The following is a 20,852-nucleotide window of genomic DNA, read 5'->3' as shown; positions in this document are numbered from 1 at the left end:
CTTTGGCTTTTTTCCTCTGCTTTCATCTGGTGGTCTGGCCAGCAAAACGCCTCCTGTATTAGCGTGCCCCCACTCTGGATTAAGGAGAACAGGGGGCACAGCAGACAGCACCATTGTTAGTCTAGGGGGAGGGGTGATATTAAAATGTATTAGCAGATTTAGATACACTAACAAACTGAAGTCAAACTCCAGCTCACATAATCAGTTACATCAAACAGTCCCTTTGGGATAAAGGTTTTGCATGAATAAATAAAAGCTGATCATTTTAATCACCCCATGCAAGTGTTAAGTGATTTGTCTCATTCATGTAAACTGATGCATTCTGCTGGAGAGCTGAAACACTTGGGCTTTTGAAAAGCAACAGACTTGCTGGCTGGTTTACCAGATGAAAATAGAAGAAAGAAAACCTAAAAAAAGGAAACTACTACAGCCATCACATCTAAGAATTAGTAAGCTGCAATATGGGGTTAAATACTGCTTAAACTTCCTTTAATACATTTTAATAACCAGGGGGATGAGAAGGAATAAGACAATGGTTGTTTGCTAGTAGAAAATGTAATTAACTTTATTAAGTATAGTACTTTGCATTAAATGATTTTTTTATACTAGGTTCATCAAAGAGCAAGTGAATGCGTCAAAGCTGTGAGTGTTCTACGGGACATTGACACAGGAAGGGCAGCAACCAATATCCTGGATACAAATTTCAATCTGGATTTTTTAAAGGTATTTTAATAATTGCTGTTAAAACATTTCTGTGCTTGCAGATTTCAGGTGACTTTTACAGTTGATTAGAAATACAGTAAAAATGGGTAAGTTTGTCACTATTGATAAACAGCCCCATTAGAGGAACCCTGCTTAAGGAGCAAATACTTTGTTTGAAAGATACAGTGGTGTGAAAAAGTGTTTGCCCCCTTCCTCATTTCCTGTTCCTTTGCATGTTTGTCACACTTAAGTGTTTCGGAACATCAAACCAATTTAAACAATAGTCAAGGACAACACAAGCAAACACAAAATGCAATTTGTAAATGAAGGTGTTTATTATTAAAGGTGAAAAAAAATCCAAACCATCATGGCCCTGTGTGAAAAAGTGATTGCCCCCCTTGTTAAAACATACTATAACTGTGGTTGTCCACACCTGAGTTCAATTTCTCTAGCCACACCCAGGCCTGATTATTGCCACACCTGTTCACAATCAAGGCATCACTTAAATAGGAGCTGCTTGACACAGTAAGGTCCACCAGAAGATCCTTAAAAGCTACACATCATGCCGAGACCCAAAGAAATTCAGGAACAATTGAGAAAGAAAGTAATTGAGATCTATCAGTCTGGAAAGGGTTATAAAGCCATTTCCAAAGCTTTGGGAATCCAGCAAACCACAGTGAGAGCCATTATCCACAAATGGCGAAGACATGGAACAGTGGTGAACCTTCCCAGGAGTGGCCGGCCGCCCAAAATTACCCCAAGAGCGCAGCGACGACTCATCCAAGAGGTCACAAAAGACCCCACAACAAAGTCCAAGGAACTGCAGGCCTCACTTGCCTCAGTTAAGGTCAGCGTTCATGCCTCCACCATCAGGAAAAGACTGGGCAAAAATGGCCTGCATGGCAGAGTTCCAAGGAGAAAACCACTGCTGAGCAAAAAGAACATCAAAGCTCGTCTGAATTTCTCCACAACACATCTTGATGATCCCCAAGACTTTTGGGACAACATTCTGTGGACCGATGAGACAAAAGTGGAACTCTTTGGAAGGTGTGTGTCCAAGTATATCTGGCGTAGAAGGAACACTGCATTTCATAAAAAGAACATTATACCAACAGTAAAATATGGTGGTGGTAGTGTGATTGTCTGGGGCTGTTTTGCTGCTTCAGGACCTGGAAGACTTGCCGTGATAAAAGGAACTATGAAATCTGCTGTCTACCAAGAGATCCTGAAGGAGAATGTCCGACCATCTGTTCGTGTACTCAAGCTGAAACGAACTTGGGTTCTGCAGCAGGACAATGATCCTAAACACACCAGCAAGTCCACCACCGAATGGCTGAAGAAAAACAAAGTGAAGACTTTGGAGTGGCCTAGCCAAAGTCCTGACCTGAATCCTATTGAGATGTTTTGGTATGACCTTAAAAAGGCCGTTCATGCTCGAAAACCCTCTAATGTAACTGAATTAGGACAATTCTGCAAAGATGAGTGGGCCAAAATTCCTCCAGGACGCTGTAAAAGCCTCATTGCACGTTATCGCAAACGCATGGTTGCAGTTGTTGCTGCTAAGGGTGGCCCAACCAGTTATTAGGTTTAGGGGGCAATCACTTTTTCACACAGGGCCATGATGGTTTGGATTTTTTTTCACCTTTAATAATAAACACCTTCATTTACAAATTGCATTTTGTGTTTACTTGTGTTGTCCTTGACTATTGTTTAAATTGGTTTGATGTTCCGAAACACTTAAATGTGACAAACATGCAAAGGAACAGGAAATGAGGAAGGGGGCAAACACTTTTTCACACCACTGCATGGGGGTTGATTTATTAAAGGCAAATCCACTTTGCACTTCAAGTGCAGTTGCAGTCGCTTTAGATCTAAAGGGCAAGATCTGAAATGAGGGGAAGCTGTGCTGATCTTATCATCCAATCATGTACAAGCAAAAATGCATTTTTTTTATTTTCCTTGCATGTCCCCCTCAGATCTACAGCAACTGCACTTCCAAGTAGTCAGGGCCGGTGCTCCAACTAGACAGCTGCCTAGGTCGCACTGCTGCCTAGGGGCGCACCGCTGCCTAGGGGCGCACCGCTGCCTAGCGAGGGTGCAAGCCGGCTCAGATGGATCATGGATCACTCATGTGGTTTGCCTGCCCAGCGACGGCCAGCGCGGCTCCCCTGGAATAGTGCTGTTGACTGTGACTGTCACTCACACTGTGCAGGCCTGGACTGGTGGCGGTGCAGCAGGAGCGGCGGGAGCAGTGAAATGCGAGTGCCCGGGAGGGAGAAGAGCTCCCTGACCACCAGAGAGGTGAAGAGAAACAGGCTCAGCAACCTCAACATGGCAGCGCCACACAGAGGCAGGATTCCTCAAAACCTCCTCTCCGGTCTCCACTTCCAGCTCCGATAGCGTCGAGGGGATTGTCGCCCCCCCGTGGACTGGCAAAGGGCGCATGTAGCCAGGGACTGCTACCCGGGGCAGTCAGCAGTCTAATGTCATAGAACAGAGCACCCCCATCCTCACCAGCCAGAGGAATGGCCTGCTGCTGGCCAGCATGAACGTCTATGGAAGGAGGTACACACTTACCTACAGACTGGGACAAGGGGTGCACAGAAGGGACTGCAGACACTGCTAGCCCCCCCCCCCCCCCTCATCCTTTCTCCCCCCCTCTCATCCACAATCCACACTCTCTCTATCATCCTCCCCTCTCTATCATCCTTCCCCCTCTCTATCATCCTCCCCCCCCCTCATCCTTCCCCCTCTCTCTATCACCCCCCCTCTGATCCCCAATCCATACCCTCTCTGTCATCCTCCCCCTTCTCTCTCATCCTGAAACCACACTCTATCATCTCTCCCCTCTCATATCCCCAATCCCTCTTTCTCTCGTGTAGATAGTATATGGGCAAATATAGTATAGTATAGTATACTGGATTGTGGTGAATCCTTGGCAAACATCCACCCTCCAGTCCTCCACAATAGTCCCACTGTTAGGAGCTTCTTATTTTGGGGGGGGGGGGGGGAGTGTTGCACAAGTAGCTAGTCTTGCTTAGGGTGCAAAATAGTCTAGCACCGGCCCTGCTTGTAGTGCAAAGTGGATTTGCCTTCAGTAAATAAACCCCATGTACTTGTTAAATGGAATGTAAATGAAACAAATATATTTCTGAGTGTTAAAGTTCCTAATAATGGACTGTGAATGACGGTATTCCCGAGTCTGGCTCGGGGTGGAATTTTTATACCAAAAGCGGTATCCCCGAGCCAGACTCGGGACTGCATCGCTGGATCCAGGAGGAGGTTTACTTAGCTTCTCCCTCGGATCCAGCGTTGTCTCCCCGCTGTACGAGCGAGCCGTGTCTCGCTCAATCTATCACGGACCTGATCTCCGTTCCCTGCGAGCGTTGCGACGCACGGGGACAGAGATGCGCGCCAAATTCAAAAAGTGAAACACACGGTATACATACAGTATAATGTAATCTTATAGATTACATTGCTGTATGTAAATATTTCACATCCCCTTTGTCCCTAGTGGTCTGCCCAGTGCTCTGCATGCAGTTTTATATAATAAAAACTGTTCTTTCTACCTGGAAACTGGAGATTGTCCATAGCAACCAAACTGTCACTTTACATCAAAAATGGTTTTAGACCAGCTAGAAAACAGCGATAATAAATTGCAATCACTCGCAGAATTAAGCGATAGTGATTTGTGGGGAGAACTGTCATCAAATACTGAAAAGTAATGACAGTGACAATTCTGCAACTGAGCAAATTTCAGTGTTTTTGATTTGATTACATTATTGAATAATTTTTATTATTGTTATATTATTATTTGGTACAATTATTTATAGTTATTTATTATATTATAATTTATGATTTCATTTTTCAAACTTTATCATACCCGGGATGTCTGCTAGACTCTGGTTTGGACAGATTTAAGAGAGTTATTCCTAAGAATTACAGGACTACAATATAAAACACCAAATTTTCATGCAAAATAATGGTACCGCTTTTAGCACCTAAAATCCGAAATAATCGTACCGCCAGGGAGGTTAATGTGCATCGTCTTGAGCCACTCCTTTGTTGTCTTGGCTGTGTGTTTTGGGTCATTGTCAAACTGGAATACCCATCCACAACCCATTTTCAATGCCCTGTCTGAGGGAAGAAGGTTTTCACCCAAGATTTGACAGTGCATGGCCCCATCTATCGTCCCTTTGATGCAGTGAAGTGGTCCTGTCCCCCTTAGCAGAAAAACACCTCCAAAGCATAATGTTTCCACCTCCATGTTTGACAGTGGAGATGCTGTTCTTGGGGTCATAAGCAGCATTCCTCCTCCTCCAAACACAGCGAGTTGAGTTGATGCCAAAAAGCTTGATTTTGGTCTCATCTGACCACAACACTTTCACCCAGTTCTCCCCTGAATCATTCAGATGTTCATTATCAAACCTTGCAGGCGCTGCAGGATTTCAGTCCTTCACGGCATAGTGTGATACCAATTGTTTTCTTGGTGACTATGGTCCCAGCTGCCTTGAGATCATTGACATGATTCTCCCTTGTAGTTCTGGGCTGATTTCTCACCATTCTCATGATCATTAAAACTCTGCAAGGTGAGATCTTGCATGGAGCCCCGGACCAAGGGAAATTTATAGTATTTTGTGTTTCTTTCATTAGCAAATAATCGCACCAACTGTTGTCACCCTCTCACCAAGCTGCTTGGCGATAGTCTTGTAGCCCATTCCAGCCTTGTGTAGATCTACAATCTTGTCCCTGACATCCTTGGACAGCTCTATGGTCTGAGCCATGGTGGAGAGTTTGGAATCTGATTGGTTGCTTCTGTGGGAAGGTTTCTTTTATACAGGTAACAAACTGAGATTAGGAGCACTCCCTTTAAGAGAGTGCTCCTAATCTCAGCTCGCTGCCTGTATAGAAGACACCCGGGAGCTAGAAATCTTCCTGATTGATAGGGTACCCAATACTTATTTCACTCATTAAAATGTTAATTTATTTATAACTTTTTTGAAATGCGTTTTTGGATATTTTTGTTATTCTGTCTCTCACTGTTAACATAAACTGACCATTAAAATTATACACTGATCATTTCTTTGTCAGTGGGCAAATGTACAAAATCAACAGGGGATCAAATACTTTTTTCCCTCACTGTAAATTCCTTGTGACAGCTATAAAAGTGATTAAAATAAATAGCACGTGTAAAAAAATGTAAAAAAAAAAAAGTTAATAAAAATGTTTTTAATTATCAAAGTGCCCCATCCTCCCATACTTGCGCGTAAATGTGAACGCATGTGTTGGTCATAGACCCATCATTTCGTTGTAAGTGGGCAAACTTACAAAATCATCAGGGGATCAAATAATTATTGTATGCAAAACATTATGGCAGACTCGCTTCTGAAAATCCCCACTTCAGCAATGCGACAGCCACACTCCCCCATTTCACTCTGTCGTGGTCACTACCATCTTCTCCAGGTCTTCTTTTGGGTCTGGAATCTTCTTTCCTCTTCATTAGTCATACACAGAAATAAGGTGGTATCTAATCTCCATCCACAGCTTGCTGATTGAACTGTAAAGGAGCAGTAGAAGACAGATGAGGTTATTTGTCTGCTCATTTTGCTTCCTCTTCCTATAAACATTTTCCTTGCTAGCACAACTAATTGGCTCTTTGTGTAGCCTCTCCTTTTTCTCAGTCTGACCACTGCAATATTGGGTATTGCAAGAGGCTTTTACTGATTTAAATTCAGATTATTGCATGTAAAAATACATTTAATGAATACCTAACTGCATTAGTTCCTGTCTTTTAAATCTGTCAACAGACCTGTTTTTAGTACATGGGGATAAGACAGAGGGGAAAAGGCAGACCTGTACAGATGCCTGCATGCAGGTTCAGGTTTCTATCAGAGCATTCCAGAATTCGCAAAACCTAGGGCACTTTATTATGCAAATCTTAACCACACATTAAAATGTTGTGCTCTGGCTTAGTACCTTGCTGTTTAACCTTCTAATGTTTGGTTGATTGAGCCACTTTTTGTGTTGGGGTTCCCAGGATGCAATGGAAGAAAACTCAGGCATCAATAGTCATTATTTCATCAGTGCCGACGTACCCACCTCTTCCATATCTATTTCAAGTTTTTGCCCTTTTTTAGCAAGTCTCAAAATGGTTTACTTATTCTGGGTAACAATATAAACAAGAATGGTCCAGGGGGGCCCTATTGGTGGAGGGTGAGAGTGTACCCTATGTATTCTCAGCTGAAAAACTTGCAGTGAAGTTAGTTGTGGGTGCTTTTTCTGGCATTCCAGTGATACAGAGATGATTTTCCATGTTCTCAATGCAAAGAAGGTCAACCTCTATCACACTCACATGTCCTTCTAACACGGTGGCCCTCACAGATTTTTTTACATATCATGTTTAAAAAACTCTATATGCTTCTTGGTGCCTTTAATTCAGTCTGCAGGAGTACTGAGGGGTGACCCATTCTGGCTGGTCCTCTGGCAGCACGGGAGGGCAGTGCTGGGAACAGGCCAGTGAGTGAGAGCATATTGTTTCAGCCTTGCATCGACTTGCTTTTTGTGAGTGAGTTGCCGCAAGATCAAGGTGAACAGCATGTCTTTGTTCTTTTAACCACCGTCTCCAGGCTAGAATGGTGTCTTGTTGCAGGGAAGGAGGCAGTTTATAAAAAATCTCAGAACATCTCCAATACAATATATTTAACAGGAGATCAATGGAGCTCTATACAAAAGCGTGCGCCTAAATGGACAGCAAAGCCACGTTCCCACCGGTGTACTCGCCTTAATATAACCGCAGGCTTACTTTTATATTTATTCAGCTGATCTTCACACTATTAGTCAAGATGTTCCTAGACAAACAAAATCATACTACTAATAAATCAGCGTCCTATGTGTTCGCTTTGAATTATTGCATTAAAAATTAAATACATTGCAGAACGTTCTTTTTCAGTGACACAACTTGGTTGACAGTTCTAGCACACTGCATATCGTATATATTATCTAGAGAAAATGTAGTATTTTTTTTCATTGCTTCTCTGTCAATAAAGATCTAGGGCAAACATTTGGATTCACAGTTAAATGGATGATTTTTATGTTTTGCTTTAAATGCGTCATTTATTCTTAGGGAGGTTAGTTCAGACCAGATCTGAGCATTGTCCTATGCAAAGCGCATGTTACATGCGTCAGTGTGCTGCAGTTCTATTCATTTTTAATGGTACACCATGGCACTAATGCAATGCACCGCCTGCGCATATGCGTTGCAGCACACCACAAAACACAGTAATGCACTACCATCCTTTGGTGCACTGCATCAGAAAAAAATGGAGCATGTTTATTTTGTGGTGCATGCAGTTAAGTTGGCAGGTCATTCAAATGAACTGCCTTAATGTAAAGTTTGTTAATGCAAATACAGCAGGACACAAACCTGTGAAAGAGCCCTTTCAAGATTTTTTTCGTATTACTGTAAGATTACAGTTGAGTTGATGACAGTTAAAAAAACAAAAAAAAAAACCGAATAAGTGCTTTTTAGTACATACCATCAAAGCACACCTGTGGGATGAACCACCCCTATAATGAAGAGACATTTTAGGGGACATTAATGCAGAAAGTGTACAGTCAATATATTCCCCAATCCAAAAAATATATAGATTCTCTTACTCAGGTCACCGTCTCAGCGGTGTGCAGCCACTGCTGGAGGGCTTTGTTCAAAGGTAAGAATTTCATAATGACCTCAATATGCCTTTTGTCCTACAGGTTTTTTTTCCCCCCAGGGCCTACAACCGCTTTAATTCACCCTGTTTGGTTGTTGATATTGCCTGGTGTGCTTTTTTGTTTTTTTGACATTCACGTTTGGCTGAAAAAATGTGTATACATACCCTTTTCTGTTGAGTCAATCAGGTTAAAAAATTACACAAGACCATCTAACTTAACTAATGGAAAAAAAAATGTAAAACCTCCATATACAGAATCCTATACCCACAGTCGACCCAGAGGAAGGCAAAAAAAAATAAAAAAAAATAAAGCATTGTCCAGTTTGGGGGGAATATCTTGAATATTCCCTGGATCAACACTCTGGGGTTACTACCTATAAATGTTAATATTCAGTTATATTCTGTGCATTTAGGAATGCATCCAGCTCTTTTTTTAAACTATACTGAGCTGGCCAGAACTATTTCTTGAGGAAGGCTATTCCACATTTTCAAAGCACTTATTGTGAAGAAGCCTTTCCATATGTGGAGCTTAAATCTCTTTTCCTCCAGACGTAAAGGGTGCCCCCCTTGTCTTCTAAGATGACTTTAAAGTGAATAACTCAACATGAAGTTTGCTATGTGAACCAGTTATGTATTTATACATGTTGATTATATCCCCCCCCTTAATCTCCTCTTCTCAAGAGAGAATAAATTCAGTTCCTCTAATCTTTGCTTATAACTGAGCTCCTCCATGCCTCTTAACAGTTTGATTGCCCTTCTCTGCACTTTCTCCAGTTCCCCCATATCCTTTTTTGTGAACTGTTTTTGTGTCTTCAGATTTACCAAAACCATGTAGTGTAAGGCCCTGCCTGATTGCATACAAATTGAAAATCCTAAGGTTTGACCTCATATTATATGGTTTTGGTAAATGAAGGAAAAAATCAGCAGAAAATCTGTGTATGGGGCTGGAGTGTGTATACAGGGACATTACACAGTTTGGTGTCATCTGCAAACACCAAAATGGTACTTTTAATCCTAGACCTTCTAGCATTTATAAATATATTAAAAAGTAAAGGTCCCACCACTGAACCGTGGGGTGCACCACTAATAACCTTAGACTATTCAGAGTATGAATCATTAATCCCTACTACTGAATTTGATCTTTTAACCAGTTTTCTAACCATTTAAAAATTGAAGCCTGTAGATTTTATCTTAACCATCATCTGTGTGTGGAGAATCGTCTCAAACCCTTTTGCAAAGTATACTATATCCAGTGGTGTATTTTGGTTTTGCTGCCCTTGGCAAGACTAAAATCTTGCCCCACCCCAGCCACGATATACCGTTCTTGTCTCAGGGTCTGATGAGTAAGCTGCAGTTGTTCACGAGATGCGAGATACTAACACATATTACCAAAGAAAAAAGTTCTTCAAACACTAAAAAAAACATTACAAACTGTTAACACTATTAACTGTTAACACTGAATACAGTCACTTTGAGGCTCAGTTGTTCACATATATGCCAATTGGATTTCCATTAAAGCTGTTCACATATATGCGGTGTATCCGCAGTGTGAATTTAAAAAGAGTCCTGTGCTTTTTCAGTGCGTTCGGGTGCAAATTTCAGGCTCATTGAGTTCTGTGGGAACGCTTCTGAATCGCACTTGTTCAGTTGTGTTCAGGATTCAGTTCAGCATTTCAGCATGGATTGCTATCCTACTATAGGAGTTAAAAATGTAAAAAAAAGTCAGTGTTGCACACTGAGAGGAGCAGCTAGCAAGTAGAGGTAGTATACTCTCCCTTAAACTTAAAAAAAACATATATATTGCAGCGCTCTAAATACCATAAATTACACGTGAATTAAATCAAATAATATGTGAAATTTAGACATTTGAATAATCAAAACAGTTATCACATTATGCATGCACCCGCTGGGTGTCAAATTCATCAGATGAGCAAAAAAAATTAAAAAATGAATAGTCCAAAAGAAGGTTCAACAGAAAAGAATCCAAGTAATGCCCCGTACACATGATCGGAAATTCCGACAGCAAAAGTCCGATGAGACCTTTTGGTCGGAAAATGCGATCGTGTGTATGCTCCATCGGACTTTTGCTGCCAAATTTCGGCCGGCAAAAGATTGAGAGCATGTTCTCAATTTCTCGCTCGGAAAAAGTTCTGATCGGAAATTCCGATCGTCTGTACAAATTCCGACGTGCAAAATTCCTACGCATGCTTGGAAGCAATTCGACGCATTCATTGAACTTCATTTTCTCGGCTCGCCATAGTGTTGTACGTCTTGACTGTCGAAAGTTCAGAGACCTTTTGTGTGACCGTGTGTATGCAAGACAGCTTGAGCGGAATCCCATCGGAATTCCATCGGAAAAACCATCAGAGCTTTTTCCGACCAAAATTCAGATTGTGTGTACATGGCATAAGAATTCCTCTGTGGTCTAGTTTGACTGTATTGCACACTAACCAGGAAGACAGGTTGCTTACTTAAAGTGGAGTTCCACCCAAAAGTGGAACTTCCGTTCATTTGCTTCCTCCTCCCCTCTGGTGTCACATTTGGCACCTTTCAGAGGGGAGAAGGACCTGTTTTTGACAGGTCCCTGCCCCCACTTCCGGGAGACAATGCAACATCGCTGTTCCTTGGAAGTTTGGCCCTACTCCTCCTTCCTGCCAATTATAAAGTGCAGAACGCTTCACGCATGTGCAGTAGGGAACCCACTGAGAAGCCAAAAAGCTTCATGGCCAGATTCCCTTAGAGGAGATGGTGGCAGCAGCACCTGACAATTGATCCTAAGACTGGCTGGGGCGTTGACATCGCGGGCACCCTGGACAGGTAAGTGTCCATGTGTCCATATAGTAAATGTCAACAGCTACAGTTTTCTGTAGCTGCTGACTTTTATTTTTTTTTGCCCATGCTAAACGCATATAAGCTGTTGATATTGAAGACAACTTTTGACAATTCAAACCAGTCACATTCTTTAGGAGCTTGAACTCAGGAGAAGAACATATAGCATAATACTCCTAGATAACATTCACTCCACACCAGCCACATGAATAAAGTGCAAAAAAGTGTTTAAAAAAAACAGCCTTCACCAGGGGGTGCCACCCCCTCTCTCCAGCCACCTCTATGACCAATGAATAGATGTATGCATAGCATGAATCTATGCATGGCCGCCTCTGCCGCCCCCTGAATTACAGTGACGGGGGGTGTTTTAGAAGATGCATGGAGGACACCCCTCGCCACCGTCACCCGCTGCCCCACCGAGACAGGGTAAGTGCTGGGCAGATGGGGAGCAGACAGGGGGTCACAGTGGCGACATTCGATGGACACAGTAGCGGCATTCAATGGGCACAGTGGCTGCAATTGATGGGCACAGTGGCTGCAATTGATGGGTTTTCTTTCAGAATTTTTCAGTTTGTTTGCGCCCCCCCCAAAAAATTTTGCGCACCAGCTGCCACTGGCCTCCACCCACATGCAGTGCACACTCATCTCTTTGTTAGCTGCCAAATCAATGTGCAGAATAAATAGTTTGTAGGTTGGTAATAAACATAGACAAAGACTGGAAATCTACAGCCTTTTAACTACATCCTCCAGGGGGCAGCACTTCACTTGTTGTTCAGTAAAAACCATAGGCAATAAATCGAAAAACGCCATATAGGGGGTTATTTACTAAAGGAAAATCCACTTTGCACTGCAAGTGCACTTGGAAGTGAAGTCACTGTAGATCCGAGGGGGACATCCAAGGAAAATAAAAAAAAACTGAATTTTAGCTTGAACATGATTGGATGATAAAATCAGCAGAGCTTCCACTCATTTCAGATCTACCCCTTAGACTTAGAGCGATTGCACTTCCAAGTGCACTTGCAGTGCAAAGTGGATTTGCCTTTCGTAAATAACCCCCATTGTGTAGTTTAATGAGAAACAAATGCATTAGTTCATACATGTCAGTATACACCGTGCAGCAGACATACAGCTCAGTACATCGCCTATACAGGTCAGTAAGTGCCCGAGAACTTGTAAATGTGAACATGTGAGGAGCAATGCCCCATGGGTAGCCCTGGGCAGGAGAAGGATGTGATTAAAAGTGATTACGATTTTTTTTTTTTTACCGTAACCTCTTCACTCTGGCTGCACATATATATGCGGCCTCTTGGCGTGTGGGCCTTCACGCCGAGCGGCCACATATATGCGGCCCTTTTTAAACCACTTACTGGGCTGAGTGAGCGATCTGAGCACAGTAGTCGGCAGTTATCGGAAAGCTTCCAATGGATACTAATGATCAAGAGCTTTCTGATCATGTGACAGCCATTCACAGCGGTCACATGACCCAAATGCCCGTCTCTGTGCGTTTAGAACCCTTAAAGGGTCAGGAGAAAGGGGTTAAAGGATCAGTTCACCTTTAGTAGCATATTACATGTTACAACTGTATTTAGGGTGTAACATGTAACATGTTACCAGAGAGCACCTGCCTGGGATCCCTCTGATACCCACTGTGACAATGCCCAGGGGATCTTCTCCCTGCATGTGCTATCACAATTTGAAAAGAGCACAGCCATGTGTATTTTCTTTTCTATTACTTGTGTCTGCTAGCATAACTTCTTAATAATATACAGTATAGCATATATAATATATAACCTAAAATACAGCTCCTTTGCAAATATTGTACATGTATACATTTGTTGCGTATAATATGGTTCTGTTACAAAAATGCCAGACCAGGTTTGTTTGCATAAAACTCACATCCTGATTATGCACACTTCTGAGATACTGAACTAGTGAGTACATCAAATAACTTTTGCTCTGCCAGCTGTGGCAGACCGTTGGTGTTAACAGTGCTGTCAGGAAACAGCCCGTCTGTGTTTAAAACCTTCATCAGATATTTTCCTGTACTAGTTACAATGCAGCTCTCTGACAAGATCATATCAGAAAACTTTGTGACATCTACGGGACTTATTTTAGAACAAGTTGCTAGAAAAAATCCCTTTTTGCAATGTATTCAGTGTTCTCTATTTATAAGCATTTTATTCTCACTCAGATGGGAATTCTGAATAACCTGTTTACTAATATAAATGAGCTTACTGCCATTTTAAGCACAGCCAAAGCATGCAGTTCCTTCTGCAATCCTGTGAACTGGTGCCCAAAGCTGAACTGCATATTCCAGATGAGGTCTTAGACCCATTTCACACTGAAGGCAGATTTCAGGCATTTCACGCTAGAAATAATGCCTGTAAAGTGCTTGAAAACTGCTTCCCATGCCTCCCGTGTGAGAAAGCCTGAGTGCTTTCACACTGGGGAGGTGCGCTTGCGGGGTGGAAAAAAAGACCGCATCTTTGGGGTGGTGTGAGAGCGCTGTATACACATCACCCCTACCTATTCGATTGCATGGGCAGCGCTTTCCGAAGCACCACAACAGGAGAGTTTTTAACCCCGTTCTTCAGCCGCTGGTGGGGGTTTAACCACCTCAATACAGCGCAGTTACACCCCCTTCCTGACCAGACCAATTTTCTGCTTTCAGTGCTCTCACAGTTTGAATTACAATTACTCAGTCATCCAACACTGTATCCATATGAAACTTGCGTCCTTTTTTTCCACACAAATAGAACTTTCTTTTAGTGGTATTTAATCACTAGTGGGTTTTTTATTTTTTGTGCTATAAATAAAATAAAACGTAAATTTTGTGAAAAAAATGCCTTTTTCTTTGTTTCTGTCATAAATTTTTGCTAATCAGTAATTTTTCTTCATAAATTTTGGCCGAAATTGATACTGCTACCTATCTTTGGCAAAAATAACCCACATTAGTATATATTATTTGGTCTTTGTGAAAGTTATAGTCTACAAACTATGGTGCCAATCACTGAAAATTGATCACATCTGATCAGGCCTTCAGTACATCAGGTGTATCTCATTTCTTGAGACACTAACAAGTCAGGAAAGTACAAATACCCCCCAAATGACCCCTTTTTACAAAGTAGACATTCCAAGGCATTAAGTAAGTAGCATGGTGAGTTTTTTTAAGTTGTCATTTTTTTCCCACAATTCTTTGCAAAATGAAGATTTTTTTTATTATTATTTTTTTTTACAAAATTGTCATATTATCAGGTTATTTCTCACACACAGCATATGCATACAACAAATTACACCCCAAAATACATTCTGCTACTCTTCCCGAGTACGGCAGTACCACATGTGTGAGACTTTTACACAGCCAGGCCACATACAGAACACTAACATTGATGTAGTACCTTCAGACGTTCTACGAGCAAAAATGACGCATCTTATTTCTCAACCACCTATTACACTTTTGAAGACCCTGGAGTACCAGGACAATGGAATTTCCCATGAAATGACCCCATTTTGGAAAGCAAACACCCCAACGTATACTCTGTGAGGCATAATGAGTCTTTTGAATGGTTAATTTTTTTCCAGAAGTTTTTGGAATATGTGGAACAAATTAAAACGCATTTTTTTTTACACAAAATTGTCAATTTATAAGATATTTCTAACACATAGCATGTATATAGCAAAAATTACACCCCAAAATACATTCTGCTACTCTTCTCGAGTATGGCGATCCCACATGTGTGAGACTTTTACACAGCCTGGTCACATACAGAGCACCAACATTGATGTAGTACCTTCAGACGTTCTACGAGCAAAAATGACGCATCTCATTTCTCAACCACCTATTACACTTTTGAAGGCCCTGGAGTACCAGGACAATGGAATTTCCCATAAAATGACCCCATTTTGGAAAGCAAATACCCCAATGTATAATCTGTGAGGCATAATGAGTCTTTTGAATGGTTAATTTTTTTCCAGAAGTTTTTGGAATATGTGGAAAAAATTAAAACGCATTTTTTTTTACACAAAATTGTCAATTTATAAGATATTTCTAACACATAGCATGTATATAGCAAAAATGACACCCCAAAATACATTCTGCTACTCCTCCCTAGTATGGTGATACCACATGTGTAGGACTTTTACACAGCCTGGCCACATAGAGAGGCCGAACATTGAAGTAGTATGTTCAGGCGTTCTAGGAGCATAAATGACACATCTCATTTCATTCCTACCTATCACACTTTTGAAGGTCCTGGACCACCAGGACAGTGCAATTACCCACAAAATGACCCCATTTTGGAAAGCAAACACCCCAACGTATATTCTATGAGACATGGGCTGCAAATAGGTACTCGGGTACTCTGATGGGCTGGAGATAGGTACTCTGGTACTCTGATGGCCTGGTAACAGGTACTCAGGTACTCTGATGGCCTGGTGACAGGTACTCGGGTACTCTAATGGCCTGGTGACAGGTACTCGGGTACTCTAATGGCCTGGTGACAGGTACTCTGATGGCTTGGTGACTGGTATTTGGGTACTCTGAAGGGCGGTGACAGGTACTCATATGGACTGTGACAGGTACTCGGGTACTAAGATGAACTGTGACAGGTACTCAGGTACTCAGATGAACTGTGACAGGTACTCGGGTACTCAGATGGACTGGGACAGGTACTCGGGTACTCAGATGGACTGGAACAGGTTCTCGGGTACTCAGATGGGCTGTGGCAGGTACTCGGGTACTCAGATGGGCTGTGACAGGTACTCGGGTACTCGGATGGGCTGTGACAGGTACTCGGGTACTCTGATGGACCGTGACAGATATTTGGGTACCCTGATGGACCGTGACAGGTACTCGGTACTCTAATGGACTGTGACAGGTACTCGGGTACCCTAATGGACCGTGACAGGTACTCGGGTACCCTGATGGACCGTGACAGGTACTCGGGTACCCTGATGGACCGTGACAGGTACTCGGGTACCCTGATGGGCCGTGACAGGTACTCGAGTACTCTGATGGGCCGTGACAGGTACTTGGGTACTCTGATGGGCCGTGACAGGTACTCGGGTACTCTGATGGGCCGTGACAGGTACTCGGGTACTCTGATGGGCCGTGACAGGTACTCGGGTACTCTGATGGGCCGTGACAGGTACTCGGGTACTCTGATGTGCCGTGACAGGTATTCGGGTACTCTGATGTGCCGGAACAGGTACTCGGGTACTCTGATGTGCCGGGACAGGTACTCGGGTACTCAGATGAACTGTGACAGGCACTCGGGTACTCAGATGGGCTGGGACAGGTACTCGGGTACTCAGATGGGCTGGGACAGGTACTCGGGTACTCTTATGGGCTGTGACAGGTACTCAAATACTCTGATGGACTGTGACAGGTACTCTGATGGACTGTGATTGACAGGTACTATGAGGGGTGGTGACAGGTCCTCTTCATTGGGGGGGGGGGGGGCAATCAGTATGATTGGTGTACACTGTAAGCGGTAACGAGATGTTACCGCAATCTCCTCCTCACACACGATCGGTGTGTAAGGAGGAGAACCCGGTAACATCACGTTACCGCGGTTTGTTTACATTTTAGTGATCGGCTGTGAAAGGATCACAGCCGATCACGTGGGTAAACAGCCGGCCAATGGCTGTTTACCAGCGTCGGTGACGAGCAGTGTTCCCAGGGAACACGCCGCCACCGACATGCACACGATTGCGCGCATGCGCCGTGCACAGTCGGGGTGTGACCATCTGTGATCGACCTTGACTTCATCACGGCCGATCACGTGGTAAACAGCCATAACCAATGGCTGTTCACCCCCTTCGGTGGCGAGCGGTGTCTCCGTGACACACCGCCACCGAAGAAACAGGGATGCGCGCGCACGATCGCGCGCATTCCCTGTTTAAACGGGAGGCCGTCATATGACGGCCTCCCGCCACAATAGGTGCGCCGCCTGGCCGTCATTTGACAGCCGGCGGTCAGCATCTAGTTAAAGCGCCCTGCTAGCAGCCAAAAAAATAGCCTTACTAATGATTTGTAAAGGGGCAAAATTATATCTTCCTTTCTGGGGTCTATACCTCTCTTAACCACTACAGCCCCGGAAAAATGTACCCCTTAATGACCAGGCCATTTTTCTGCGATACGGCACCGCGTTGCTTTAACTGACAATTGCGCGGTCATGCAACGTTTTACCCAAACAAAATGTGTGCCTTTTTCCCCCCACAAATGGAGCTTTCTTTTGGTGGTAATTGATCACCTCTGCATTTTTATTTTTTGCGCTATAAATAAAAATAGACAGACAATTTTGAAGAAAAAAAAACTATATCTTACTTTTTTCTTTTAATAAACACCCAATAAAATGTAAAAAAACTGTTTCTTTATCAGTTTAGGCCAGTATGTATTCTGCTATATATTTTTGGTAAAAATGTATTGGATTGCGCAAAATTTATAGCGTCTACAAAATTGGAGATAGATTTATGGCATTTTTTTTATTATTCTTCTTTTTTTTTTACTAGTAATGGTGGTGATCAGTGATTTTTAGCAGGACTGCAGCAGACAGATAGGACATGTTTCTGGGACCAGTGACATTTATTCAGCGATCAGTTGATTAACCGTTCTGCCTCTCTGTGGAGCGACCGTGGGTGGCCGGCACACATCATGGCCGCAGGCACGCATTTGCACCCGCTATCTCTCATTAAACTAAGCGCCGTACCAGTACAGTGATTCACGCAATAGAGCCGCCCTGTCGCAGTATAACTGTGGCAGCTGGTCGGCAAGGGGTTAATATAAGAAAAGACTTTGCTTGCTTTGGAAACCGCAGCTTGGTATTGCATGCTATTATTAAGCGTATGGACAACCAGAAAATCCAGCTCCTTCTCCACCATTGATTCTCCTGGTTGTACTCCCCCTAGTATGTAAGATGCAGGGGCGGACTGACAACTAATGGGGCCCCCGGGCAATAGAAGCTCATGGGGCCCCCTTGGGCGCCACACCTTGCCAGGGAGACAAGGGGGGGGAGCACACAGGGGGAAACTGGAGGGAGAACGCACACGCACACACACTCACACAAACACAGGGAGACACACACACAGGTGGACACTCACACACCACACACACACACGGGGACACGCTCTCACACAGGGAGACACACACACGGGGACACTCACACACACCACACATGGGGGGGACACACACAGGGGGATACACTGACGCACACACACACAGGGGGACACGCACACTCACACAGGGGGGAGGACACACTCTCACACACACACACACAGGGGGACACACTCTCACACACACACACAGGGGGACACACTCACACACACACAGGGGGACACACTCACACACACACACAGGGGGGGACACTCACACAGGGGGGGACACACACTCACACACCACACACAGGAGGACACACTCTCTCAACACACACACAGGGACACACACACTCATACACACACACACAGGGGGATACACTCACACACACACACACAGGGGGATACACACACACACACACACAGGGGGATACACTCACACACACACACACGGGGATACACTCACACACACACACAGGGACACACACACACACACTCACACACATACGGGGACACTCACACACATACAGGAACACTCACACACACACACATACGGGGACACTCACACACACACACATACGGGAACACTCACACACACATACGTGAACACTCACACACATACGGGGACACACACATACGGGGACACTCACACACACACACACACACACACACATACGGGGACACTCACACACACACACATACGGGGACACTCACACACATACGGGGACACTCACACACATACGGGGACACTCACACACACACACACATACGGGGACACTCACACACACGCACATACGGGGACACTCACACACACACATACGGGGACACACACACGGGAGGGCACAGGGGGACACACACAGAGGAGGACACACACACGGGAGGACACACACACACAGGGGAGGACACACACACACACAGGGGAGGACACACACACACAGGGGAGGACACACACACAGGGGAGGACACACACACGGGGAGGACACACAAGGGGGGGGACACTGGGTTGGGGGGATCCGGGGCCCCATGCATCTGTACCGCCACCCCCCCATCACTTGTGGCAGGCCCAGGCTTCACTTACCGGCGGATGCCGATAATACTTTTAACGGCGCGGCTCCCCGCCGGCCCCTGCACTCTTCTGCTGTGCCCGTATCTCATGCCGATTACAATACGGCTAACTCCGCGCTGCTCCCCGCTGGCCCCTCCTTCCCTCCCGTCCGTCCCAGGTGCTTGTACTGTATGCGTTGTGACATCACCTGGGACGGGAGGGAAGGAGGGGCAGGCGGGGAGCAGCGCGCCGTATTGTAATCGGCATGATCGCGGCATGTGATACGGGCACAGCCGCTTCAAGTGGCCTCTCTTGTGGCCGAGACCGGGCCCCTAATGACCTCGGGCCCTCGGGCGGCGCCCGAGTGACCGACTGGTCAGTCCACCCCTGGTAAGATGCATGCATATTCTTAGCCCCCAAGTGCATTACTGTACAGTTATCAACATTAAACTTAATTTGCCACAAAATGGCAAATTAAACAGTGCATTGAGGTTGGCTTGTAAGTTTGAGACATCTTGTAAGGACATGTTCTTTCTGTTGAATGTGTTTCTTTATTGTTGGAAATCCTTGCCATTGAGATGACCTGTGATAATAACGTGCCATTAAATGCTGTCACTCGAATTACTTCACAGTGACCCCTTCCCACCCTCCAGCATCTTGAAAAGAAAGTGTTTTAACAGTGAAAATAGATAACAAGCAATAAAGTTGGTGCAGTTGACAGTTAAGCCTCATACACACTATCAGATTTTCTGCTGATTTTTGTCTTCAGGTTTACCAAAACCATGTAGTGCAACGGCCTGCCTGATTGCATACAAATTGAAATTCCTAAGGTTTGACCTCATATTATATGGTTTTGGTAAATCTGAAGGAAAAAATCAGCAGAAAATCTGATAGTGTGTATGGGGCTAAACAGTAGACTAGGCCATCCACTTAACAACCAAGTAGGCCTCACACAATAAACAGAAAATAATTCAGAGAATAAAGTCCCCAAAAAAATGTTGGGCTCTGCAGAGGGGGTAGATCTGGGTAACACCAAAATCCAGTACATGTTTGTTAGAACCTAGGAAATTGTAGGATGATATTGGGAACAAGGGAGTACACAGGCCTGAGAGGTAAAGCCAATGCTTGATAGAGCCTTCGGGAAGGCCAACATGTGTGGTAAGCCAAAAAAAGCTGACTCAGGAGCTGGACTGTGTTCATAGATTACTTCATTTTCTTTCCTTCCACACAACTTGGAAGGAAAGAAAATCCCTTGATTCCCCCATCAATGCTGCTGGTGTCAGTGGAATGCCTCTCACAGCGGTAGTGTGTTCTGTTATCAGGGGGGCACAGGGGGCCTTCCTAGCTGGCAGAACACATTGATTACTGCTAGCAGCTGTAGCTGCAGTAATCGCATGTAAAAAAATGTGACAGGCTGGTTATACCCAAATCAATCCAGTCAGGCTTCCCAGAGATGGATTGCATCTCGGCTGGTC

General features: G+C 44.2%; 1 protein-coding gene and 1 long non-coding RNA gene across 3 annotated transcripts in view; one reads left to right on the top strand and one right to left on the bottom strand.

Moving 5' to 3' along the window:
* LOC143982591 (platelet-activating factor acetylhydrolase 2, cytoplasmic-like) overlaps positions 1 to 20,852 on the top strand; it is a 75,710-nt gene that overhangs the window by 21,174 nt on the left and 33,684 nt on the right. For both annotated transcript variants that reach the window (XM_077481452.1, XM_077481453.1), the window contains one exon: positions 610 to 723. In XM_077481452.1, the coding sequence (XP_077337578.1) occupies positions 610 to 723 (114 nt within the window). The remainder of the gene's footprint in view (positions 1 to 609; positions 724 to 20,852) is intronic.
* LOC143982592 (uncharacterized) overlaps positions 3,703 to 20,852 on the bottom strand; it is a 114,582-nt gene continuing 97,432 nt past the window's right edge. The window contains exon 3 of the long non-coding RNA XR_013274485.1: positions 3,703 to 6,259. This is a non-coding gene — a long non-coding RNA (uncharacterized LOC143982592). The remainder of the gene's footprint in view (positions 6,260 to 20,852) is intronic.

The sequence above is a fragment of the Lithobates pipiens genome, unplaced genomic scaffold, assembly GCF_037356315.1.
Source record: "Lithobates pipiens isolate NorthernLeopardFrog02 unplaced genomic scaffold, aLitPip1_a1.2 Scaffold_16, whole genome shotgun sequence".
In the NCBI taxonomy this organism is placed as follows: domain Eukaryota; kingdom Metazoa; phylum Chordata; class Amphibia; order Anura; family Ranidae; genus Lithobates; species Lithobates pipiens.
Note: the sequence above shows the minus strand (reverse complement) of the source record. Positions and strands in the feature narration are given on the sequence as shown.